This window comes from Aphis gossypii, chromosome 2 (genome assembly GCF_020184175.1).
Source record: "Aphis gossypii isolate Hap1 chromosome 2, ASM2018417v2, whole genome shotgun sequence".
NCBI classification, from domain to species: domain Eukaryota; kingdom Metazoa; phylum Arthropoda; class Insecta; order Hemiptera; family Aphididae; genus Aphis; species Aphis gossypii.
Genome location: NC_065531.1, coordinates 74,144,199 through 74,170,616, shown reverse-complemented (window position 1 = coordinate 74,170,616; position 26,418 = coordinate 74,144,199). Strand labels below are relative to the sequence as shown.

General features: G+C 24.4%; 4 protein-coding genes across 6 annotated transcripts; 1 reads left to right on the top strand and 3 right to left on the bottom strand.

Annotated features, from left to right (window-relative positions):
• The first annotated feature begins 531 nt into the window (after positions 1-531).
• LOC114121536 (uncharacterized) lies at positions 532-4,868 on the top strand. Its single transcript, XM_027983940.2, has 9 exons — positions 532-1,114; positions 1,487-1,577; positions 1,679-1,831; positions 2,786-2,921; positions 3,032-3,159; positions 3,286-3,408; positions 3,848-4,012; positions 4,123-4,353; positions 4,644-4,868. Exons 1-9 carry the CDS (start codon positions 989-991, stop codon positions 4,763-4,765), a joined length of 1,275 nt encoding a protein of 424 aa, XP_027839741.2. The 5' UTR covers positions 532-988; the 3' UTR covers positions 4,766-4,868.
• LOC114121175 (fer-1-like protein 6) lies at positions 4,790-15,026 on the bottom strand. Of its 3 annotated transcripts, none has more exons than XM_050202223.1 (21): positions 14,852-15,026; positions 13,718-13,852; positions 11,928-12,077; positions 11,610-11,777; positions 11,407-11,526; positions 11,070-11,222; positions 10,788-11,005; positions 10,558-10,723; positions 10,323-10,494; positions 10,185-10,264; positions 9,829-10,131; positions 9,504-9,617; positions 9,319-9,441; positions 8,816-9,093; positions 7,530-7,700; positions 6,495-6,777; positions 6,251-6,435; positions 5,961-6,193; positions 5,707-5,864; positions 5,140-5,240; positions 4,790-5,072 (listed from the first exon to the last, which is right to left on the bottom strand). In XM_050202223.1, exons 1-21 carry the CDS (start codon positions 14,951-14,953, stop codon positions 4,877-4,879), a joined length of 3,609 nt encoding a protein of 1,202 aa, XP_050058180.1. In that variant the 5' UTR covers positions 14,954-15,026; the 3' UTR covers positions 4,790-4,876. The 3 variants fall into 3 exon arrangements, with proteins under 3 accessions (XP_050058180.1, XP_050058182.1, XP_050058181.1); XM_050202225.1 differs by having other exon boundaries at positions 9,594-9,617; XM_050202224.1 differs by having other exon boundaries at positions 10,185-10,258.
• Positions 15,027-15,096: 70 nt separating this feature from the next.
• On the bottom strand, positions 15,097-21,582 carry LOC114121205 (uncharacterized). Its single transcript, XM_027983430.2, has 6 exons — positions 20,967-21,582; positions 20,824-20,889; positions 20,646-20,736; positions 17,713-17,876; positions 16,334-16,478; positions 15,097-15,275 (listed from the first exon to the last, which is right to left on the bottom strand). Exons 1-6 carry the CDS (start codon positions 21,159-21,161, stop codon positions 15,097-15,099), a joined length of 840 nt encoding a protein of 279 aa, XP_027839231.2. The 5' UTR covers positions 21,162-21,582.
• Positions 21,583-22,697: 1,115 nt separating this feature from the next.
• LOC114121471 (uncharacterized) lies at positions 22,698-25,197 on the bottom strand. The gene is made up of 5 exons (XM_027983845.2): positions 24,611-25,197; positions 23,909-23,983; positions 23,620-23,711; positions 23,413-23,471; positions 22,698-22,939 (listed from the first exon to the last, which is right to left on the bottom strand). The coding sequence occupies exons 1-5, from the start codon at positions 24,683-24,685 to the stop codon at positions 22,818-22,820; spliced, it is 423 nt and encodes a 140-aa protein (XP_027839646.1). The 5' UTR covers positions 24,686-25,197; the 3' UTR covers positions 22,698-22,817.
• Positions 25,198-26,418: the final 1,221 nt, after the last annotated feature.

The following is a 26,418-nucleotide window of genomic DNA, read 5'->3' as shown; positions in this document are numbered from 1 at the left end:
TTTAAATAATAAAAATATATTCAAACGTTCAATAGGTAATATAAATTAGTGTAATAACTATATATTTTCCTTTTATGAGAATGGATCCAATAGGAATAGTTGTTTAATAATTTAATTGAATAAAACCGTTGGTTAATGGTGTTTGGCTGTTTATGTAGCCATTAAATTATATCGAACATCATAATAATTTATAAGGGACTACATTTTAACATGATAATAATATGATATGGTATCAGTATACAACATGTACCTATTTAGCAGTATACATGTGTCGTATATTGTGGTATTCGGAAAAAAAAGTTCCGGAAACCCACTTCCTACCTGGGAAAAATTATATGCACAGTAATCAAAGCAGAATGCCAGATTTGAGTTATATATAGATATAATTGTATGTTATATAACATGACGTAATGTATGGTAAGCCATAACATTGGTAAATAATTCTATTGAATTATTTTTAAATGTACACATTTCTTAAATTATTTATCACTTTATTTAACTGGACCTTTGAATATTTTTCATTTTTAAGACCTATAGCCAAGTAAGAAAATGTATATTTTACATTTTAAACACATAAGATGTGAATGGGAAATTTTAACTTATTTTTGTAACGACAAAAACCCCTGGTTTATTCGCAATATATTGTGCAGATCATCTAATAGTTGTATAACAAGAATAACATTCGCTAATTCTTTACCGGAAAATTGTATCAAAAATAAAAGAAGAAGTCATCGGAACGTAATTTAAATGACTTACAATGTTAATGTGTGCATAACGAGTTCGTCCGGATTCATTGTTGTTTGACTACCTACTTATAGTGAAAATGGAAATTATCATTGTGTAAAACAAAACAATGGCGTTATAGGATTTGTTTTTCTTGTATAAAAATAACGAACTCGAATGCAAACATTGCATATGCATATTTAAGTCGGTAAAATGTATTTTATCCGGTAGTTACAGAAAACATCTATACAATTTATTTTTGGAAATGTCAATATCGTTTTTTAAATGCGTGATGAGTTCAAAACTTAAATTATTCATTTTAACGAGCTTAGCAATACCAATTGTCATATCATCTTCAAATCTTTCGTTGGATACTCCATACTCAAACATTGTAAGTAGATAATATAGAAATAATACTCCTAATAATAATTTATTGTATACCTAGATAATATATTCATCAGTTGTGAGTTTTAATTATTAGATTTTATTCACTTTATCGAGTGCCAAACGATATATTTTAAATTTCGTATTCCGAAGCAGAATATAATTTGAAATATTTCGATTTATTAAAGTAAATTTTTGATGAGTAATTTAGGAGTTACAACTCAATAAGTATTTAAACTTTTAAAATTTTGATAAGCGGAGTGCGGATTGGTACCCTAAAAAATGATGGTCCCTTACTCTGCTCATTAAAATTTTTTTTTAACATTTATTTTTCTTGTTTTTTTTTTGTAGAATTTAAATATTCTGTATTTTATTTTAGACAAATAATGATAGGGCGGTTGAGAACTTTAAAGGTAACCGTCCTTTAAGAGGAACAAAACGACAGTCCAGTTTAAAAAAACAAAATCGACGTAAGTCATCACTATACTATAATTGTATTTTATGCATTTTGTTTAAGACCATGCAATCAAAATCGTAATAAAGTTGTTTTTAAATTTTTGTTTAATTTTAGTGCTCTCGCTGTTCACAATCGTCAAATTCGACAACGAACCGTGTTACTCATCGTCTGGAGACAGCGGTATTTGCATGACATCAACTGAATGCTATCAACATAGAGGAGTGCCTATTGGATCGTGTGCTAATTCATATGGTGTTTGTTGTCTATGTAAGTTCAAATATTATATTATAATACCCATGTCAATAACTTTCATCACTACAGTGGTTCCGATAAGTATAATCTTGAATGGCTTATGGCTATCTAAACTGTTACAAAATTAACCATTATTTATTAAAATGTACATTATGGTATATATTGCGATTTAAATATAAATTTATACTAAAAACACTGAGATGAGACCTAAAATAAGTGAACAAATATGAAACATAATATTTAAATTTCGATAGTATATTTAACTGATATATTATGTAGTGTTAAACGTCTTCAATTATTAAAATCATGCAAATTATACAAAAATAATCATAAACAATTTAAAAATTAATTTATAAAAAAGTTATTGTGTGTTAAATATTTAATATTATTATAATATTAATTGTTTTTAAACCACATTGTCTTGATAAATTCGTATCTTGAGATTTGTTTAAGTTGTTTAGCTATGTATCTTTGTCGCTGTTCGTTTATAAAAAGAATAATTTATATAAAAATAATTTTTGTTTCGTCTATAAGCGTATTCATACCGTACTTATTTATCATTTGATTGAAGTTTGCATAAGTGCATTTAAATTTCCACAAAATCGAAGTATTAAATAAAATAAAAAATGAATTTACCTAGATATAAATTTAAGAAAAAATCAAGTAACCTGTTAATTTGAAAAATTAGCTTATTGTATCAATAGTTGTAACTACTCCTACCCATACATACGTGTAAATCTTTAGATGGCAATTACATTGAACTATCGAGTGTCAAACTATGTATATATAACATGATGTATACATACAGTGAGAAATGAAAAGTGAAAAATTTACTCGCAGTAATGTTTTACAGCAATATCTACACCGTATACCTCTACCTAATATTCAACATATTTTACGTTTATTGTTAAATTAACCTATATTATATGAAGATAATTAAAATAATCTTCATTCTTTATACTCATTTAGCGTTGTCCACATGTGGCCAGACCATCCGAGAAAACGGCACATATTTCGTGAATGCAGGATATCCAGATGGTTTAAATAATACCGGGACGTGTCAAGTGACGATACACAAATTATCACCGCATATTTGTCAGTTTAGGTGTGTAGTGTACTAAAAAATCACAATAATTATATGGTATTAACGTATACCTATTATATTAAAAAGTATTGAATTGATTATCATATTGATTTTCTTATATTATATTTTAGATTGGATTTTGAACGATTTTCTATAATGGGGCCCGAGCCAGTCAACCATCAATGCGACAATGACCAGTTCATTGTTTCTGGTTCGAATCCCGTACCTGTTATCTGTGGATTAAACACTGGTAGCCACAGTACGTATGCAATTACACAACCAATTTTACCCATTTTTGTATATTCTGATTTTTTTTACTTAAAAATTATAATTATAAGATATACGCATGAATAATCAAAAATTAATGTCTTGATTAAATATATAGTGTACGTGGATGCTGGCACGGGCACAAGTCCAATTATATTAACAATGGTTACAAGTGGCATATTTTTAAAAAGAAATTGGAAGATAAAAATTAGCCAGTTACCTTGCGACTCTATTACAAAAGGTTAGTTACAAATAAGTAGATACGTGCAATAACTAATAAATATATTAAATGTTGAATAACAACAATAAATAGGATAATTTTTTTTTTTTAATATAATAATTTTCAATACTTAAGGCTATATTAACTCTCATAAATTAATTTACCTGTATTAAGTTTAATACAATAACTAATATTTTCTATTTTTGGTTACATTATTAATTTTTTTTAGTCTTTTGGATATTATTGTATTACTGGTTCAATTATTCACGAATTATTAACTTAAATAGGTACATCGATAATTTTGTGATAGCTGTTTAAATATTATAGAAACATTGATTATGGAATTATAATCTGAACAGCTTTTGTTTTCTAAGACTAACTACAATATCACATCCGTTATTTATATTAAGTTTTTTAAAGTATTTAGAATATAATGCTATGTTTTTGTGTTCAACTCTAGCCGACACTGGTTGTTTGCAGTATTACACTGGAGTATCGGGTACCCTGAAGTCGTTTAATTATGAGTCCTATTCCGGTCTTCATTTGTCGAATCAGGATTATACAATATGTTTGAGGACAGAGCGAAATTTCTGTTCCGTACAATATTCAGCTTGCGATGATCAAAGTAAGTGATTAAATTTCAGTTGTGCCATGCGTGTTTTGTGTTGAGAAAGAATTACTGAAAAATAACTAAATATAAAACTAAATAAAACGCATTTCATGAATATAATTTAGTGAATAATAGAAGTCACGCGTTCACATTGACTGGAAATACGTTGGGTCAAAATCCAGTACAAGCAAATGTGGGCAGCGTTGGATCGAGTCCGTGTAATTCTGATTACTTAATTATACCGTGTGTTTCGAGTAAGCAAGGACCCGTGGCGTCAGGCATGAATACTTGCGTGGATAGACTATGCGGCGGAACTTTAAACACAGATTATTCTACAATGCCTACGACCGTTATGAGTAAGAAAGTTTAGAATAGTGATAAATTATTATTAATATTATTTTTATTAGGGATGACTTTATATAATTTACTGCTATACCTTTATATGTAGTAGGGACTTATACAATTCTTAACTAACTGTCCAGATTTTTATAATAATTTAAATTACATAGAAATAAAAGAAACATTATAATTATTAATCGAAAATTTTAATATATGAATATAATTTATAAATAATTTAATATGATCTATTGTTAAAAATTATTCGTTCAATAACTATCCTAATTATTTAATAACATTTTGTTCACAGGTAGCGTTCGGCCTTTTCGATTATCATTTCACACAAATGCTGTAGAAATGCCTAATGACATGGGTAATCGTGGTTTTTGTTTAAACTATATTCAACAACCTTGCAATGCTAATTATGCTTAAGGATTTAAATTTCATTTTATTTAATATTTAATTTAACACATTTATTTTATCTATATTATATAATATATGTGTACATAAAAAATAATAATAATAATAATAATAACATCATGATTATTTTTTAAAGAACTTATCAAATATTATTCTTATTATGTTTCCTGGAATCGCATAAATCAACATGAGAAAAAACAATATTACAAAAACGACTAATAAACCAATTAAAAATTTTGTTTTGTTAGCCACGAATAAACTTCGGAATATAAATCTAAATGGATCTATAATTGTTTGTAAGTAATGAATTGAAGGTCTCCTGTTAATGTTAAATAATAGATTATCATTCAGCAATTATTTATTATGAAACAATATAATAGAATTACTTTGGTACGGTCAAAGGTTGGGGACCATCTCTACCAAATCCAGCTGGTAATTTATCCGCTTCTTCCTTGGTCATTATTTGAATATCGGCATTAACTTTACCCTTTTTTTATATATAATAACAGAATATTTATAATTTTATGACTAAGAACATTTTAAGAAAATTTGACGCTCGTATGAGTTTTATCCGTTTTATAAATATACAACATTGAAAATTTACATTTACAGTAAAACAACTTAATCTGGTTAGTTTTAACATTAAATTGATCTATTATAAAACTTGATGTTAAGAACATTATTTATGATTTCACTTTGTTTTTTATGATATTTTAATTTTAAATGTGTTATTTATGTAAATTAAATATTAAAATGATTATAATTCGCTTAAAAATAAAAAATTCATAAAAACCAATAAGTGATTATAGATAATGTTCCCACTTTTAAATTTTATGATAGGGCATTTCACTCTAGTGTTAAATCTAACAACATAAAATTCGTTTTACTGAATGTAAATTTGCTATGTTGTACATTTTAAGATGTCAATTTTTTAAAATTATTTGAATGCTTACTACAACAGTATTTTTATTGTTTTCCGTGAAAATGAACGGCCACCAGCCACTTGTTTTTTTTACTTTAAATAAGTTTATTCGGGACTTTTTGGATAAGTTACTTATCCACGATGATTTTGCACCACGAGGCATATTCCTTAAGTTCAAAGTCAAAGAACCTATATTTTACGGGTTAGTTATTATACTTAAACAGAATGGTATGAGAATTAAAACAATACAAATAATTCATTTTCATTACAACATATTTAATTTACCTATATAGGAATCTGGTGATAACTGATCGTTATCCCAAATTTCAAGATGTAATTTTGGAGTAAATTGTTGTTCTTCATTGTGGAAACCGAAAATATTTTTTTCTCTGTAAACAATAATGTTTTCCGTTTTATTGTAAGGGAATAAGAATTTCAATCGCCAATTGAATAATCCTTCGCCATTCAATGAACGGTAATGAACGTCTGTAGACTGTTTTTCGACACCAGGTAACCACCTAAGGCACAAAATAATATCATCAAAAGTTTAAGTAGACAAGTTTAGCTATAAAAACCCTTTGATATAAATATCACTGTGTTTTTCTTTTGTAAAAAAGTTGTTGTCTACAAGTTTTACTTCAGTGACTGTCCAAATAACTACACGAAGTTCGTACAATTCAACAATTGGTGGTTTAATATCTACCATTTCCGGAATATTACCATCTTTAGAAAACATGTCAATCCACATTTCTAATGTGCCCTTAAAATTTGATGTTTTGTTTGTTATGTTATCATGTGTATAATACATTTGTATTATACTTGGTGTAAATTAGGCATATCTGGATGATATAACGTTCTAGTTTCTACATATTCGGGTACTAAATGATAACCAAAACCCGGCATCTCTTGCCAATGGTTTAGCACAAACAATGCTAATGATTGTCTATCGGTATCAGTATTTTCACTGCGAACATGAAATGTCTTAGAACCAATTGTAACACCATCCGTCGTATATATAGGATGTTTCAATGAATATAACGAACATAATTTATGCAAAATTTTCGAAGGTTTTTCACTATCTCTCCAGCGATTGTATCCATCCCTACAAAATTAACCAAGTTTTTAAAAGATTAATAATAAAAAATAATTATAAATATAATAATAAATAGTTTAAATTATACTATTATAATAGATAATACTATGCATTAGGTTGTACCTACCTATTATACATGTAAACGCCTTATAAACTATTTTAAGCCGTTTTCAAAAATTCACAGAAACCTGCAGATTAATTTTTTTGTGATTTTTGAAAATATTAAAAGTTTATTAAAAAGAATCCATTTTCAATCGGTCGAAAAAATAAAATTGAAAACGGCCAAACTTTTAATAAGGTTTTTAATAGTACTAGTGTACTACCTATTTCGAACAATGCCAGAGATAGATTAAACAGTTTGTAAAAGCTGAAAAGTGAAGACAATAACTTTAAAGTTTAATTTAGTAATAACTAATAAAGTTATTACCTTGTAACATTTAAAAAAACTATTTTTTTTGTTAGAAGTCTCGTGTTTTTTATGTCATATCTCGCATATATAGGTACCAAGTTAAAATTATTAACTACATGAAATATTTTTAACAGTTATTATTAGAATTTTTTAGTATGAAGATATGCTTTTAAATGCATTGTCGCAGCACGCAGTACTAATCCTATCAATATATCATATTCAAAATCTAGTCTCTGTATTGTGTATTTGTTTAAATTTAACACTGCAAAATGAAAATACCTACTTTTAAGATAAGTATTGAGTTGTACACTATTATAACACTACACTAATAGTATATTAATAAACTGATTACTTGTTATATTGCTTTGGTAGTCCACAGTGAGCTCTATGTTTACTGAAATATCTTGATTCAATATCAATTGTCGTCTCACCAATCAATTCATCTCTTCCAATTCTATCGTAATCCATAATTCTAACTTTTAACATAGAACATTTTGGAAATGATATTTCTCTTTCATAACACCTTATCAAAATTAAAAATATATTTTTCTTTTTAATGGAGATAAATTATTTGTGTTGTGTTTTTACAAATTATTAAAATAAATATATTTTCATTATTTTATTACTAAATCTGAACCACCCAATGAATTGCAAATTATCTAGGCATATATCGATCTGTGTAATACTTCAAAACTTGTATATATCATCATTATATATTCATAATTGAAAAATGATATGAACATTCGTATTTTGAATAATAATTTTCTAATATTTATTAGTTAATAGGTATTTAATATACGAATACTATTGCGAATGTATTCAACAGACAACAAATTTTTTTATTGTTTTTGAGCAAAAAGTTTTTATTTACTGTATTTCAAATATTTTTTATTGGTATCATTTAAGTTTTTTATTTTTTTTTGAATGGCATACATTTTTAATTTCATATCACGAAAAAACGGAGGAAAACAATAGTTTTATGAACTTTTATATAACATTTAACAATTAAATTTTAAACGACTATATAGTAAGTTATTTATAATTATAAATATTTAAAATTTTTATGAGTAGAGAAACGAAGTGGATTATACAATATTAACCCGAAAAATATTGATCTACTATTCTTCACTTCTATAACTTTGAATACATATTTCTAATTACTAATTAGCTATTTGATCAAAATGTTGTTTTTTGTAAAAATGTTTTTGATTCGATATGTATAATTAAAAATACATAATATTAAAATCATAAAAAAAAATTGTGAGATGATAATAAAATCTCAAATCATATAAAAATAAATATTTCCAATAATAATAATAATTTTGAGAAAATTAATGTTTATCTTTAAAAGAATAATCCTGTGATAATTATATTATGTTATAGATCACTCTTGTGAAAAACACATATAAAAAGTATCCGTTTATACATGAGTACAAATACTTTTTAACTTAAATTTATGTTTTAAAATTTGATTGGTATAATAACCATCATTAAAATAGTATTTCAGAACCACAACTACTAAGTACAGTATTATATATTCTTTCATATCTATAACACTTAGACATACACATATTTACATATATACATGCAACTACACTACCTATATTTTGAGTAAATTTTTAATGTGTAACTATTTACTTGCCAAACACGGGATTTAATGTTTTAGGAATGTAATTGTTGCTATCTGTAATTCGAATAGATTTCCCTAAAACAATTTCTATATATGAATCTGATAATCCACTTATATCACCAGGATGTAAGTTATTTGCTCTCAATATATAAACACGCACAACCAATTTGCATTTATCATTCGATTTTAATCCTGGCCATATTTGAGATGTCGAATTAGAAAATAATAATTCTTGAATTCCTTGTTCCCCATTATCAACTTGTATAGGATACAAATTCACGTTACCCTGTGAATATTATACATGTACAAAATATGAACAAAAATAAAAAAGGTAAGTCGTATATACCTGTATTACCGAAAATAAAAATAATATTGCTGTATTCAAGTATGGGCACAAATATATGTATATAGGTATTAAATTTATTTATAAATAAATACTGTCAAGATTGGTTTTTTAGATAGAAAATTTATATACGCAACTCACTAAGTATTTTAAATTGATAATAATTACTTTTAATGTACCAATAACTTCTGTCTTTTCATTTTTTTTATCCAATTCATAGAGTTTGAATTTTTTTAAATTATCTTCAAATCCATTAAATTCTGGAATGCTTTCTAGTTCACGATCGTATATCTAATTAAAAAAAAATACATATTATTAGTATATAATTATTAGTCATTATTTTAAAACTATACATGTATTGTTGTTGATTTAGTTTTTGAATAATATTTAGGGGTATAAGATTTATTTAGGAGAATTCCGCTCGGAATGTTTGATACACTTACATGTGTGTTCCCTCGAAATGTATTCTGTAATCAATCAATTTATAATTATAAAAATACATTTTTAAAAGCTATATTGTTTAGATCTTATAATCAAGATACATAAATAAACTATATTATTGGCTAACATGTTTTTTTATTTCCTCATATAGATATGACTAACATAGGAAAATAATAAAACACGTTGGCCTATCCTTTATGTAGATCTATGCTTTATAGTATTAAAACATTTTACAACCTTTTGATATTTAAATCCGTAGTATTTTGTCCACCAGTTAAATTCTTTTTCGTCTTCTTCGAGTTCGTCATCAATCAAAGGAATATATTTATTTCCAATATAACTAATATAATTTTTTAAATTGTTTGAAATCCAATAGGTAAAGTCATTTAAACACGGAAGTATATAACACATAGTGTTGTACAATAATGTTAAAATAAATGTTACGTGTTCAATAATCCACCAAAAAATATTTTTTAAGGCAATTGGAATAATAATGTCAAATTTTTGTTTTAAATAATTGCAATTAAATTTTAAATTAACCTGAAAAGTTTTTTTTTAAATACTAGTTTTTAATATTTAAATATGTTGATTACTTTTGATGTGTGTGTTTTTTTAATTTTTTTAATTTTTTCTTTTTTTTCCTCTTTGTCGTTGTCATCTTCTATTTCTAAAACTATTCAATGTGATTAAAAACAACAACAAAATTAGATAAAAACTTTTAATTTATTTACTTGTATGGCCTGGTTGTTCATTCCATTGAGTTTTTGATATAGTAGGAACTAAAAATTCGTTTAAGGGTTGAGAAACACATATTCCAAGTGGAGTATAAGAATTTTTTATAACATACTTGGTAAAAAGTTGAAAACTTATAGGGGGTATAAGGTTTGGATCTTCAGGTAATTCCTTTAAAATAAAATGTTTTATTATTTAAATCGTTCAAATGATATTTATTTATTTTATACTTACTAAATTGAAAACATATTTTTTATTATCTATGTCTGGAAAATTAGGAAAAGAGTTAAAATTTTTAATTATATCAGAATCAATCGATAAACTCGAGCATAACAATCGGACAAATGGTTCATGTAAATGAATGTTAAATTGGCGCAATCCCCAAAATAGTACAAATAATCTGTAATAAAATGTGTTGACAGTTAAATTTAATTTTGTCCTTAATTTTTTTTTAAGAAAACTACTTATAAACACAAAGTTTGGGTTGTACATATTTTAATAAGGGTACGTTCAAATTTCCATCGGTTTCTGATAATTCATTAGATATAATTTGTGTAATTTCGACTCCAATGAACATTTTACCAATTTTTTCTAAACCATCCACGATGTTATACCAGTTTAATGTTCTAAGTGAAGAATTATTAATTTCTTTTATGTTAATAACAGTAAAGGCGATAACATCCTAAAAAATATAATTGTCTACATAAAATCGAATTAATCGTCTTCATCATGCCATATTTACCTACTTCTATTAATTTATTCTTTTCTATGCTTACGTGACATAATTGAATAATTACATATATTGGTGTACTTTTATTTGTATCTCCATACCACGTAAACAAACTTGGTTTAAACAAAACCGATATATTCCAAGATGTCGATTCATTTGAATTGATCACCTATTACATAACATATTATATTATTTATAACATTTTAAATCATTTTCAGTTTTTTTTTTTTTTTTTTAATTATTAAATAAAAATTTAGCCTTATTATGATTATTACAGTTATTTTAAACAATCTAAATAGTTAAAAACTATACTGATTATCAAATATTTATATTATCTAATAAAATATCCTCACATTAGTTGTCATAGAATGCCCGTTAAAAATTATTCGTGCCATCAAATTTAATTGACTGTACTTTTTGTAACATTTTTCAGTGAGAGCAGCTTGACTTATATGTGCTTTGAGTTGTAAGAACTAGATTTGTGTTAGTGAAGCATGAATAAAATATGTTCACGGTACATGTATATATTACTCATTAATAAATAGTTAAAAATTACTGTTTTTTCATATAATTTGTAATTATATTCTGAGCATGGCTGATCATTAAAATCATTATACAAAAATCCAGGAATTTGTCTTAATCCCACATTAAAATCCTCGTATGGTCCTATCCAAAATAAAGTTTCCATAATTCCATCAAATACATTTTTTTTTATTTCAGTTGACTGTTAAGTAAGAAAAAATACATGTAGTAAAATTGTATTTAAAATCATAAATAAAATAAAATATAATACGTAATATTTTGTGCAAGGCTTAAATCTATTTTATCAATACATGTTTTATATTAATTTCAATCATTTGAATAAATTACTAACCAAAAACCAAGGTCGAATTCGTCTACAAAATTTTCCTTTACATTCTGAAACTTTGGAGAATAAAAAGTTTCTTGTTTGAATTTGACATCTTGATACGATTTGCTTACCATTATGTAAATTTAAGAAAATATTAGGTGGGCCATTATACGACTGAAAATAAAGTAAATGATATTTACATTAAAAATGGGTACGGTTCTACTATATATTACGTGTCAAGTGGGTCATTATCATACATGTGTAGGTATTATATTTGAAATCATGGTATACAAAAAACGATAATGAGCTCAGAAACGGTCTGTCAGACTATAATATCACAAAGTATATTTCATGTATTTTGATATAGCTATTAGCCATTTAATTTATGTATTACAGTTGGTTGACATAGTATTTATTAGTATTTAATTATTATAATAAATAATAATATATACGACATATTTATATAACATATAATAGCAATTTATACGTAAAATTCATTATAATATAATACACATACAATTTTTAAGTTCCCACAATTACAAATAATGTTTTTAAATTATAAAAAATAGTTAAAATCGTTGTTTATCTTTTAAAAATTAATTTAATCCAAATTTTAACTTAAAATATCTAAAAATAATAATTATCTTTATATATTCTTTTAGATTTTACGGTTGCAGTATGAATTATTTTGTATTACATTTTTAAAACTATAAAATAAAATGAATAATACTTAACAGTTAACATACAATATTTATAATTACAAAATATAGTTTGCAATTTTTTGTGATAGCTATTCATTTTGTTGAAATTCTAACTTAAAATGCATATTATAAATAAAATTGTGCCTAATTATTTTTTATATTTATATACAGATATAAGAACTGCTTGTGGAGATCTTGTGTTAAATTTTCAAGAATTTCGACCCAGTAAATCATATAATGAATATGATAACATAAACATTGGTAAACAATTCAAGAATTTACTGCTATTAATTTTGAAAAAAAAAACAAAATATAAAAAATTGTTTGAAAATAAATGATTATTTTACTTGTAAATACCCAATATGGTAAAAATTTGAATTTCAAATAAGAAAAAGAAACAAATTAATTTGGTGTTACGGTAAAATTATTTTTATATATGCTTAAAAATTTATAAAAAATTTGTATTAAATTTTCAAAACTTTAGTATGAAAGCAATATTTTTTTTATCAATTTCTAGTAAATCCAAAATCTTGATTTAGTTCAAGAACCAAATGTGAAAAATATATAAAAGTGAACAGACACGTAAATTTTAGAAAATACTACATTTCCACCACTTATTGAGGCAAAATCATTATTTTCATTCTTCATTATTACGAACTACTAAAACATGTGAGTCATTCCATTCACATTTTAAACAACATTTTTATAAAGAAAAACCAAATATATTGTTGTGGCTCAATATTATGAAGCAAATTCAAACTTATATTTATTATAAAAAGTATTCATACTTCAAAAAAATCGAAAGACTATCGAGCAAATAAACGCCATATTATTTGACTTCATTTTACTTTATATAATAAAAAAATTAATATTCTATACTATTTTATTATTTTATTTATTGGAATTTGGAGGAAAATGAATAGTGAAGAAAAACGGTATCTCGTTCTTGGAGGAATATGGACCCTCCAAAACTTTTCTATTAAATTTGCCTACAACAATTTTTATATTTACTGATAGTATTACCAAAATGTTTATTGATAAATCACCTATATATTACACCTACTAAATATAACTGTTATGTATAACATAAAATAATAAACTAAAAATATTTACTTTGTTCTTACGGCATACTAATAATTGATCAAACGTATCTTTAATTCTGTTCAATAAAATTAATATATCTGTTTCAGTATGTGTAAGGTTGAAAATTGTTTTAATTTCTTTCAAACAATATTGTTTAAATAACTCCTGTAAGTATAATCAGTATAATTACCGTATGATAAATCATATTTTAGAGAAATATAAGATATATTTATAAGAATTTAACAATATTAGTTATCAAAGGTTTTTTGATTTTAAATTGAAAACTGTATTTATAGTATTTGCCGTAAAACCAATGAAATCAACATACCAAAACCAAACTAACGAGAAAATTGGGATCTTCGACATTGATTACCTAATTTGATTTCTCTGCAAGATAACGTTTGAAATTAGACTTTTTAACGGGTTACCCCAATATAGGAATATTTGAAATATTTAATACATTATACACGCAAGTGTACCACAATTTATATTTATATATTTTAAATATCAAACTCATTTTTGAAAATAAAAGTAATTTTTACGTCACAATTATGATTCAAAAATTTAAATATTAATCATAAATATTTTTATTTCGATTTCTTAATGTGTAGAAAATTGATCAATAATTGTTAGATACATATTATTTAGTTAGAAATAAAATATTATTATAAGTTATAGCAAATCATTACCTAAACAAAAATAAAGATCCAATTTGGGATTAATTAGTGATAGGACCATTAAATATTAATTGGACTCAGCCAACATAATTAAATAAATATAATAAATAATTTATAAATTTAATTTTGTTTTATAAGGAGTGTCATTAGTGGGCAGCTTCTCCAATTCAAGCATTCAAATTATTATATGGATATATCGGCTATCGCTATATGTTTTATGCTTATTGTATCTACACACATTGTATAGATTGTATAATTAAAATAAAAAATAAAAACAATTTTTGTTTAGTTTTTGTTGATTCAAGATTTTAAATTAAATCAAGCGAGCGAGGTGGAGTGGTATTGTACTCTATATGTTTTTAGTATAATACTACGATCTATGATATTCTACTCAGTACTCAATATACTCTATATAGTCTATAATACATGTTGTAGCATTATCAATATCCATTAATTAGTCTCATTTTAAATTTTGACAACAAAATACCATATTATTGACACAAGACGTATGAATATGTTTATGCAATTTTATATATTTATTGTATGATTTTTCAAAGCTTTCATGATATGTTATTAGTTTCTTAATCATTTTACGGATAATTTCTATTTTACTATTACTAGACTGTTGATAATTTAGTTGACGATACGTTTTAACAATGCAAGTTTCCTGTTCAAATGAAAATAATTTTATACGTGATATAACAAATTAAGTATTTAATAATTAACATAATATTACCATATACTAATAGTCTTAGATAATAAATTCATTGAAAACATCGCATAATATTCAATACTTGGTATATTTGTAACCAAAAATAAGAAAGGTTTTCTATCTTCTTCAATCAGTAATTTATAAAAATCGTTATCTAATTTCACTACTTTGTATTCTGGTGTCTTAGTGTTAATAAGCTCTAAAAATTAAAAATTAAATTACAATCACTGAAATTCTAATACTTATTTAGAGAACTCATAAATTATGGTTAGGTTTAGAAACCTTAACTTAACTCTAGAGTTTAGACTTATTGGGTATAACTTATACTATTAATCTAAGTACATTTGAAATGCATCAAAAAACAATTTTCTTTTATTTAGATACTATACACATTATACACACATAAAAATAATCATTTGTTACAAAACAAAGTACTTACGAAAGAGACATAATGGAATTAAAAAAATGAGTGTTAATTTGTATTTGTCGTAATCAAATCAGAGATAGTCAAATCACTCAAATCATCACATCTTTCAAATACATCAAAGATCCGTAAAAAAATGTTTGTATAAATTCAAATTTATTTTAATAATGAACTTAGCTACTGTACCAACTCAGAAAATATACTGTTGTATATATTTATTTCAAACCTATTTATATATTACAATTACCAAGGCAGATCCTCGATCTAATTTTTAGAAAATTAAAAATGATTGGCCGCATGAAGGTGTCTGCATAATTTTTTCTATTTCGTCATTTTTTTTTTGGGTATGGTTTATTATTTATTTTTTTTTCGTTTGGACAATACTTAACGTCTTTATAGATTGCCATTTTCAGGAATTACAAGTTGTACAAATTGATACCTACTAATCAATATTTGGACTGCAGTTTGAGAAATATTATAGTTATTTTTTAGATATTACTAAACAATATTATAGTGTTAAACAATTGCAACCATTTTTAATGTGACCATGCATCTACCTTTTAACTTCAATCAAAATTTACCACTCAACTTTCAAAATAATTAAATAAATAAATGTTTAAAAATATATATAATCTAAATTTAACCCAATAAAACTGAAGTCCTGACACTGATGGTCGGAGGGCGTCCGATATAGTGACGGATGGCATCACATCACCTAATTTTATTTTATAAATTTTCATCAAACTTACTTATTATTTTTAATTTTGTAAATTGTAAATATTTATAATTATTAATTTATTTTTAATAACAATAAAAACTAAGTTTGTACTTACCTTGTTTATTTACACTTTCAGTAACTAAATTATATTCACTATATTCCATTGTTATTGCCATATTTTTTGAACTGATAAGATCTTTATGTACTTGGTTAACACACAGTATAACACCAATTATTACTATTGGAATATACTTTAGGTCCTAAAAATATTTTAAAAAATATGAGCTTAAAAATAACAGTTTTACATATTGTTACTTGTTAGTAATTCATAACCCGTAGACTTTAAGTTTAATTATTAAATTGTATATTTAATATCTCTCTATGAATTGTGAACTAATCCATAACAATTTTAGATTCTGAACAGAGTGATGAATAATATATTGATTCTACAACGATGTATATTTTTTTTCTTTTTGTGTCTATGTACACTATATAACTTGTCAAAATAATGCTTCAGTTTAAAATTTCAGGGGTGGTTTCTGATGGTGAATTGAATATCCTTGCAGCATTATAGAGATCAAAAGTAAGAAGTTTCCAGCAGTTTTCATAATATCGATTTTCTATAAAGTTATAACTCAAAAACAAATTACTTTCTATACTTGAAATATTGATCAAATATTTATATTAGCGTTATCTATAAATATTCTGGTTAATTTTTAGCTATTTATAGACAACTTAAATTTTTGATTTATCTAAGTAATTTTTTTTTTTTTTTGAAATGTCGATGAAAATTTGTTGAGTGAGTCAAAATACTCGAAAATGTAATACATATAGTTCCTCATAAGTTAGTCTTATAGTGATTTAAAAATTATAAAACACATAGGCAATTTTTTTTTATTAGCGTTTAAAGTTTAATTATTGACAAGAATTCGTCAAAATCATGAATTAATAATTTATAACAAATTTTTGTAAGTAACTAAGAATTGAGAATTTAATACAAGATTTTCTATAGATTTGGCTTACAATAATTATAAAAGAACTTAAATTTTAGAACACCAGGACATTAAAGCGTAAACCACCTTTTTCACCACCCACTACAAAATATATTCAGGCTGACGAATCATCTCCGTTCAGAACCGTTTCTTGCAGTATACCTATCATTGGATTCGAATTTAACACACCCGTGAACCGTTATAGTGACCTACTCTATGTCCAAGTTCCACTCGATACCTACTTTACAGTAGAGCGTTACCCACTTGATCACCCTTTTTTTTATACCTAGTGAAGTAGGTATACGGCATAAATCCTTGTATTAATATATTCTAAAGATAGTTTAATAAAGCTTGGTTTATCCAAATAGTCAAATAGTTAAAGTCAACGTAAAAATATGTGCTTACTAAATTCTCTTTGTGTCTTTACTTAATTCTTAATATATTCCAATACATATAATTCTAATTTTTAATAACTAATTATACATTTACATATGTATATTACCTCATCAAGAATTGAATCTATATCCTCAATTTGCAATCTTTTAACATTTTCAACTTCAGATGGTACTAATTCAGTATCTACAGAAAATAGTACCCTACCAAAATATTGTTGAGATTCCAATGTCGTAAAATGCAAGAAAGCTGGACCAATACATGGGGGCCCATCTGTAATTTTTTTAAATTAGTATATTGAAATTTTTTCTTTAAATTAAAAAACAACCATTTCTTATAAAATCATTCATTGATATCATTCTGCTAGCTATAATTTTTCCAGATAAAATAAATTTAAATTTTATTATTGGGCATAATGGAGGATATACGTTTATTATCGAATAATTTTGTTCCAATTTAATTTTGTTTTGTTCAAGTTCAGCAATATACTTGCCTATTAGACGTATAATAAATTTAATACATTATTGTTTTATTTATTTTCTAGATGATTATTATACTTCAGGTGCTTCTCCAAAATCAATTGACAACCATTTAGGACCTTCATCATATAAGTAACGGATCACTTCACCTTTGTGTAATTTAATAGAATACTTGGCTAAATGAGTTGTAGCTACTTTAAATCCATTCGGAATGAATAAATCACTAAAATTTTTGCTTAGAATTATTATACATACATATAATTGTTAATATACACTATACACAAATAAGTTGTAATGTAAAACAATATCAGACAAATTTTTTAATCTGAATGTTATTATAAATACATCGATATTCTATATTATTGTTATTGATGCTAACATATTGATTATAGAATTTTTATTTTGACGATTTAATCAAATATTGCAAACTACATAGTAAATATAACTAGGTAATTTTATTATTTATAATATATAAATTTTTTTTCTTGTGTAGGTAAAATATAAATGGAACAGCAGTTCACAAACTTATTTATTCATGGCGCCTTTAAGTTATTAAAATAAAATCTATGGAGTCCGAAATATAATGAGTGCTAATAAAATACATACTACTCGTAAATTATTATAATGCATGAATAAATTATTAAAAAAAAACATATTTTTAATAAACTTATATCTAATGTCGTTTTTGGCTATGAAATTAAACATGCGAGTTTGTTAATATTTAACATTATAAACTGAACATTATTTTGTTTTAATTTACTTCAGTTATGCCCACGCTCCATGCCTTAGGGTTATAGCTTGAAAACCACTGATGTAGAATACCGTAGTAATAAAACGCATTACTTTAAGTGTAAAATAAAAATCATCAACTTATTTATTTTCGATATATTACTATATATGAAACGAAATCGATATTAAAAAAATTATCTTACCGCATCATTATAAATAAGTATTGTATCAATAGATGTTTATATGAATTATAAAAATATGTTGTACAAACTTTTTATTAAATTTAATGTCTTCTATTGTAGAACCTAATGGCTTAGATAGGATTAAATTATTAATCATATTATGGTTTTCATAAAACATAACTATATCACATTTTAAATATCCTTTAATTCCCAAGTCGTCTGCTCCGTAATCGACTAAAGCCAACCATTTATTATGAAACAGTTTGTCTGTCGAAAATAAATAATTCAGTAAGCAAGTATTTTTTATTAAAATAACAAATATCTTTTTGTATTACTAATATAATTTCGTTGTAAATTCTGAGTGTAACGATGAATAATAAATATATATATATTTAATATATATATTATAATATATTTATTGATTGTACATTGTTTTTTGCGAGTCAAAAAATATGTTAACTGTACAAAAGCTACTACTAACTTCAAGTTCGAGAAAGGTTTTTGATAACTAATTGGATTTAAAAATTAAATTTCCCAGTAATTTATATAAGATAATCAATAAGAACAAAAAAAAAAAAAATACGAGAATATGACATTTGCGTGAAACCAATTAATGACAAAATGTGTTTCCTTTTTTTGTAATAATTTAAAAATGAACAACCATAGATACTTAAATTTTGACAAAATATTTATTCATCAATAACTTTTTGCGAAAACTTTACATTTATTATTTTATTAACATAATATATAATTATTATAATAATATTATTAGTTATTATATTTTGAGCGAATATTGTCTTAGTATAAAAATATGTGAGTATGTTCCTAGTAGAAGTAGGTAATAGTAAAAAATTATTTTAAATTTTTTGAAAATATCATTGTGTATATAAAATATAATATCTGATAATGGTACCATTGATTATATAAACAATGATGGTACTTAAAGTTTCCTACTTCTTTACTTTCTTTACCCAATACTCTCCAAGAAAAATAATTTTTAGTTACAAAAATAACTAATCATTTTTCTTCGTTTAAATATCTAATTTCATTCAAATTTGAACTAAAATGTCTTTAAAAAAAGTTGTTATATTTTTTTGATAGTTTGGAGCTACTTATAACGAACATTTATTAAATTTTCAAGCTTTAGTTTAAAAAAATTGAACATCTTATTACATTTTTAACAACAAAATAGTTTGCAAATTTGGTGTTTGAATTACAATAAAACAAAAAAATCGATTTTGTCAGAAGCCAGTTATACATAAAAATTTCATTTTTTTCCAAATTATTTTTTCCAATTATTTTGAAAAATAGTGGAAATTTTCAATTTCGATCTCCCAAAAGCACCAATCAAAATTAGGTACTTTCCTACCAAAAAAAAAAAAAAGCAAAAACACATCATCTTTATAAAAATAATACATTTATCACTCCACTCAAAATTTAAAATGTATGTTATTTACATAAATCTAATCACTAAAAAAATTTATATATATTTAAGATAATAATTGTTTACTGTTAAAATATTACCCTTATAATAACTTGTATAGTCTTAAACCATAAAAAAAAGAATTATCACTGATGAATGACAGTCATAATTCTATTGACTACTAGTCAATTAAATAAATTATGAAAAACAAAAATTGATTGTTGTTTACCTGGTTCTGACCAAATTGTGGACACTTGTATAACAGTACTCCCAAGAATAACTGTTTTTGGTAATGATAATATATTACGCGATTCATACACCTTCAAAAATATTAAAGGTTATATAGGTAATACATTTACATTTACAAACAATTTCATGTTTTAAATTAACATTCTATAATAACTTACGGTAATAGTAATGTACATGTTCAATATACTATTTAATAGCGATGGTGGAAGATCAATTATAAATGTCTATAATATTGTATTGATTCAATTACACATATATTTTATTATTAAAAAAAATCGCTTATTTGATAGTTAGTTGGTACTTTGAAATATGATGGAGAAGTTGATGCTTTTCCGGTTGCTGTTTTCCCGCGAAAACATAAAGGGACTTCAACTACAACGTATGTGTCAATGTGGCTTTTATAATAATCTCTTCCTTCGATTACATTTATCATAATTTGACTTTTGATTTGTTTTTTAGGTAATTCAATTTCACCTAAGTAGTCGAGGTTATCCATATTGATTTAATATTAAAAAAACAAATTAAAAAAAAATAAATACAATTTAGAAATATGAAACTAGATACACACGACGGAAAATGTTTATAAAATAAACAAAGTACTCACAATAGTAGCTATAGAATCATGGATCACGACAATAGTATGATGTTGTATATTTGTATAATATATAATATTATGTTCAATTCTATGAGCTATAGACATGAATTTATCTTATCATTCTGTACTTTTTCTTGTTGTTACTAATTATCGATTTGTTTACGTCCATCATGAATTTAAATTAACAAAAAAGAATTTATAAATACTTACTTGAAATCATTAAACAAAAGATGATGTAAAGACAGTTGATCTATACTTACTTAAAACTTATCGTACCTACTTAATTAATTAGGTTTACGCATATTTCAACATAAATAATATGATATACCTACAGAGTACAGATATACTATTAAGTATAAATTATATACAATATTATACATATTATATTATTATAGTCTGTAATATACCGTGCTGAAAATTATATAAAAACATAAATGGAAACGCTATCTAGCAATGAAATTTAGTGACTGGAAATCTTGGATGAAATCTCAACAGTTATCAGTAGATTGTGTAAAGTCAAATGATTTTAAATGTCAGGTCGAATATTATTATTTTAAATGATGAATAAATGCTTACCTATTAATCCTTATGCATATAAGGAACAGGGTTTTTATGTACCATATTTCTAGTGACACTATAGATCTTTTTTTTATTTATTTTTTCGCTTTAAATATTCCTCACGTAACCCATTTTTCAATTTTTTATTACAATTATTTTTATACTCAATTTTTTAGATGTAACAAATTTCTAACAACAATATTGAATCTTTTTTTTACTACTTTTTTTTTTACAAAGTTATTTTAAATAAATATTACTTAGTCCTTAGGGATTTAAGTGTTCCGTTCTATGAAATTTTGATAGAAAACACTGTAAGAGAAAAAATATTTTTACCAAAAATACCATTATACTGCAATCATTTTTTAGTTTAATTCAGGATGGTTATACAGTTTTCAATAAAAGATTATTTTTCGATGAAAATCAATACGGTACAAGGGTAATATTTCTAGTTTGTGAAGACCTAATCATTTGTACGTTTATGCGTCACAAATTAAAAAAAATTAAATAAAATGAAACCCATTCAGAGTTCTATCTATAGTACAAAAATGTATAAAAGATCAGTAGGGTTTATTCAAATCTACATTATGCGTAAGTTAATCTAATAATAAAATAAAAATGCATAAAAACTTTCAATGTTTGTACTATATAATTATATGATAATCTGCATAATATGTATATTGTATATGGAACCATTTTTCAACATCATAAATTTAATTTAATAGATTGTATATAGGTATTAAATTTTTATTCAAAATGGCGTAAGGTTGATTACTAGCTAACGGTTATTATAGTACTAATAATATATAAATTATATATATTATATTAAAGTATACATATCGTTACAAAATGTATTATTATTTAAAAGAAATTAAAAGATGATTTAAAAATATAAATTATATTAGTCGGTTAACTCCAAACGTATCACACCATATTTCGTATATTGTATATTTATATATATATAGTTAATATTTTTCCTTCTGAACAGGATTATTGACGATTCTATCTCTTATCCACGTCGTATAAGCCCAATTGAAGTCTTATTTGTTTTTTTTGAGCCACAGTCATGGAATGCAACCAATAACAATATAACATCAATATGTAGAAGAGCATGTATATGAGGGCTGTATGAAATATACACTATAGTTATTTAAGCATATCGATAATAGTATAAATTAAAATCAATAGGAATTAGTGATGGTGATTTAGAACGATTGTTTTTTTTTTAAATATGTCTTTTTATTGCTAAATACTATATTGTACTTATAACTTTTGGGTTAAGCAAAAAACAAACACGTTGATTGTCACATATCAGCCGACGATCAAAGTCATTTCAATGCGTGGCAAGCCACGCTAATTTTATACTGTCTACACCACAATAAAAACTTTATTTTTATCAAAACCGTATAAAAATAAACTAAATTTAAGATTAGGTTAAATTTGGTAGCCGGCGACTCAAGTCGTTTCATATAAATAGTATAAGTTAGATCTTCGACAACCCAATTGGCTTTACAATAAATGACATCATTTGGATCGACAGCCACCATGTGGCAATTAAAAACAATTGTTTCTAATGTATTTATATGTGTATACTTACTGAAAATTTGCATAATACAATAGAAGAATTTGATATAGCCATAATTCGAACTATCAGAACTTCAACAAAAAATTTTTTTAGTATAATTTTAAAATAATATTTCACTAATTAATTGTCATTATATTAATAATAAAAAATATTGACGTCAATATTAAACTAAAAAAAAAAAAAAAAATTAATGATGATAATAAATATAATTATATATACTCATTGGTGCTGAAAAAAACAGAAAAAATGTCAAACACGTATCCAATTGCCGTTAGGATGAGTGCGTAAGGCATAGCAGAAATGGTTTTCCCCTAAAAAATATATATTTAATATTATGTATCAATCTATCAGTAAATCCTTAAAAGTAAAACCGTTTTAAAATTTTTAAACAATATTATTATTAACTCTCTATCTCTAAGTTATAATAAATAAAATCTGTTCGATATAACTTAATTTGATTTCATTCTGTATTCCTACATAATTTATTATGTGAGAGATTCGATCTTACCTTTAACAGAGCTCCGACGACAATGAAGATTGTAATAAAGTTTACTGAATTTGTTAATTCGAAATACGTCAAAACCTGGTATAAAATTATTGACAACGAAATGTTTAATAACATCGGATATATTATTATATAATATGTTTTAATTATTATATTATACAATACATATAAATGAATGAGCGAAATCTTTTTTATGTTAAAGTTTCTTAGTAAGCATTTGTATGATTTCGTGTTTATTGTCTTTTTTACCACTAATGAAGCTAATTATTTAGCTAATAGTATATTGTGTTTAATTGGACTAAGTATAAGTTGGTAACTGTTCTGTATCCTTACGGATAGATGTTACACTTTTTAAAGTGTTAGAAAAATTTTAAAACATAATTAATGTATTGTGTATTGTAATAATGTAATATTAAGTATGATTTTAAGTTTTAATTATAATTCACACTTCACAGTGTATAATATTGGCATTATGGCTGGTAAAAATAATTTTGAAGCCATTTCAAACGCTGCATTATACTGTCCTTCAACAGATAATAAAAAAAACAATAACATAAATTATGTTGCGGCAGAGTTAATATAATATACATAATTGAATCTCTTCCAATGGTCAAAGGCCATTGCTATATGAGTATCTTAAAATAATAATAAAATTAATACTGCAAAACAATAGAATTTATAAATAATATACATATAGGTACTCACAATACATATTGCTAAATTTATAAACACATATTTCTTTATGTTTGAGTTAAAAATTTCAAATTGAATCCGTAACATCTTCAATGCTATAAACTATAAAAGAACTAACAAATAAAAATAAAAAATTATTTTTCATAGGTAATTTGAGTAACAATAGTGTTATAACTGGTAAATATAAAAATACTTTTTCTCGTTGTCTTATTATCTATATTTTAATTACCATAGTTACAAATTATATTATGATAGAAGTTGAACAGTTTAAAAATTTAAAGTATAAAGTGATTCACCAATAGGCATATTCATCCACACTTTTTCATTTAATTATGATAATTTAAGACCATATTTTTAAATTTTCCAAATTTTAATGTAAATGTTTATAGATTAATATTAATTTCTAAAACTGTCAAGTTTCCAAAGCCCTCATATCTTTCAAATCCATTATCATGGACCAATATTATCCTTGGAGCATAAATTGAATAACTCTATTTAATTATAACTATTGTTATGTTTTCAGAAAAAATAATAAATAAATAATTTATTGTAAAAAGGAAATATTCCCATTTAAAAACAATAGTTTGGATCTCTATAAGACACTCCTTAAAAAGAAAAAATATTGTCTTAAAGTATATTATAATACTTCAAAATTTCAAAAATCAGATTTTGAATAACTGCAATATTAAAAAAAGGGTGAGCATAATCGATGAATCACTCTGTATAAAATTCAATCGATTTTTTTTATTTTTACATTTATTTTTTCTAATTTGTTCAATTTTATTCATATTTATCATATTTTTTGGCTTTAAAATTTAAAAAATAAGTATCTAAACTCTTAATTTCATTTGTCGATTTACGTATAAGTATTAACGATAATAATTTTAAAACGGACTCAACACTCGAATGAAATATTTTATGCCAAAAGAACATTAGGTATTCTTGGGGTCTAAAATATATAGCGTATAGACTACACATATATAATTATTAAAGGGTAAAAACTAAAAACTAAGGAAATGTATTTATTCAGAAGTAACAGGAGTTTCATACTGCAAGTTAATAAAATTATTAAAAATCCCAACTTTTAACCTTAAACTTTGTCTAAATACAATTTAAATTATTAATTTTAAATTCTGTGTTACATAATTTTACACTTGTTCTTTTCCAATGATGTGTGATATTGTATACTTGTTGTCTGAACACCCTTTTATTGTAGCCAATAAATGCTTTAATCTTCATCTTTGAATATGTTTTCAAGTAGTAGTTCTGATATAGATGATACTTTGAGAGATCTAAATTAATTAAAAATTTCACAATATTTTTCAAATACTTTCATCTATTACAATGATCTATACTTATTACCTAATGAGGAAATATAGGTACTCATCATCATCTATATCACGAAAAGACTTCCTCGGTTTATTATTTATTTACTTATTTTTGTTTATTTGAAAATGGTTAAATTGTATTATTAACTTTGATTTTATATGAAATAAACAAACCAAACAGTCATTGATATAAATATAAACATAAATTCAATAAAATGAAATTACTATAACAGAACATTATAGCTATATGATTAAGAACAAAAAATAATATTATTTAAAAGTTTAAAACTGCAGTAGATATTAGTTTTAAAATTTTGTAATATGCATTTATTGCGTAAGAAATATCGATATTTAAAATTACGTACCATAAGATTTTAAGTTTGGAGAGCTTATACATAATCAATCTATTTACTGTGTACATGCACACAAATGCAGTAACAAATGCATTAGTTTACTATTGTTATGCATTTATCATTGAAGTTTTGAACTTAA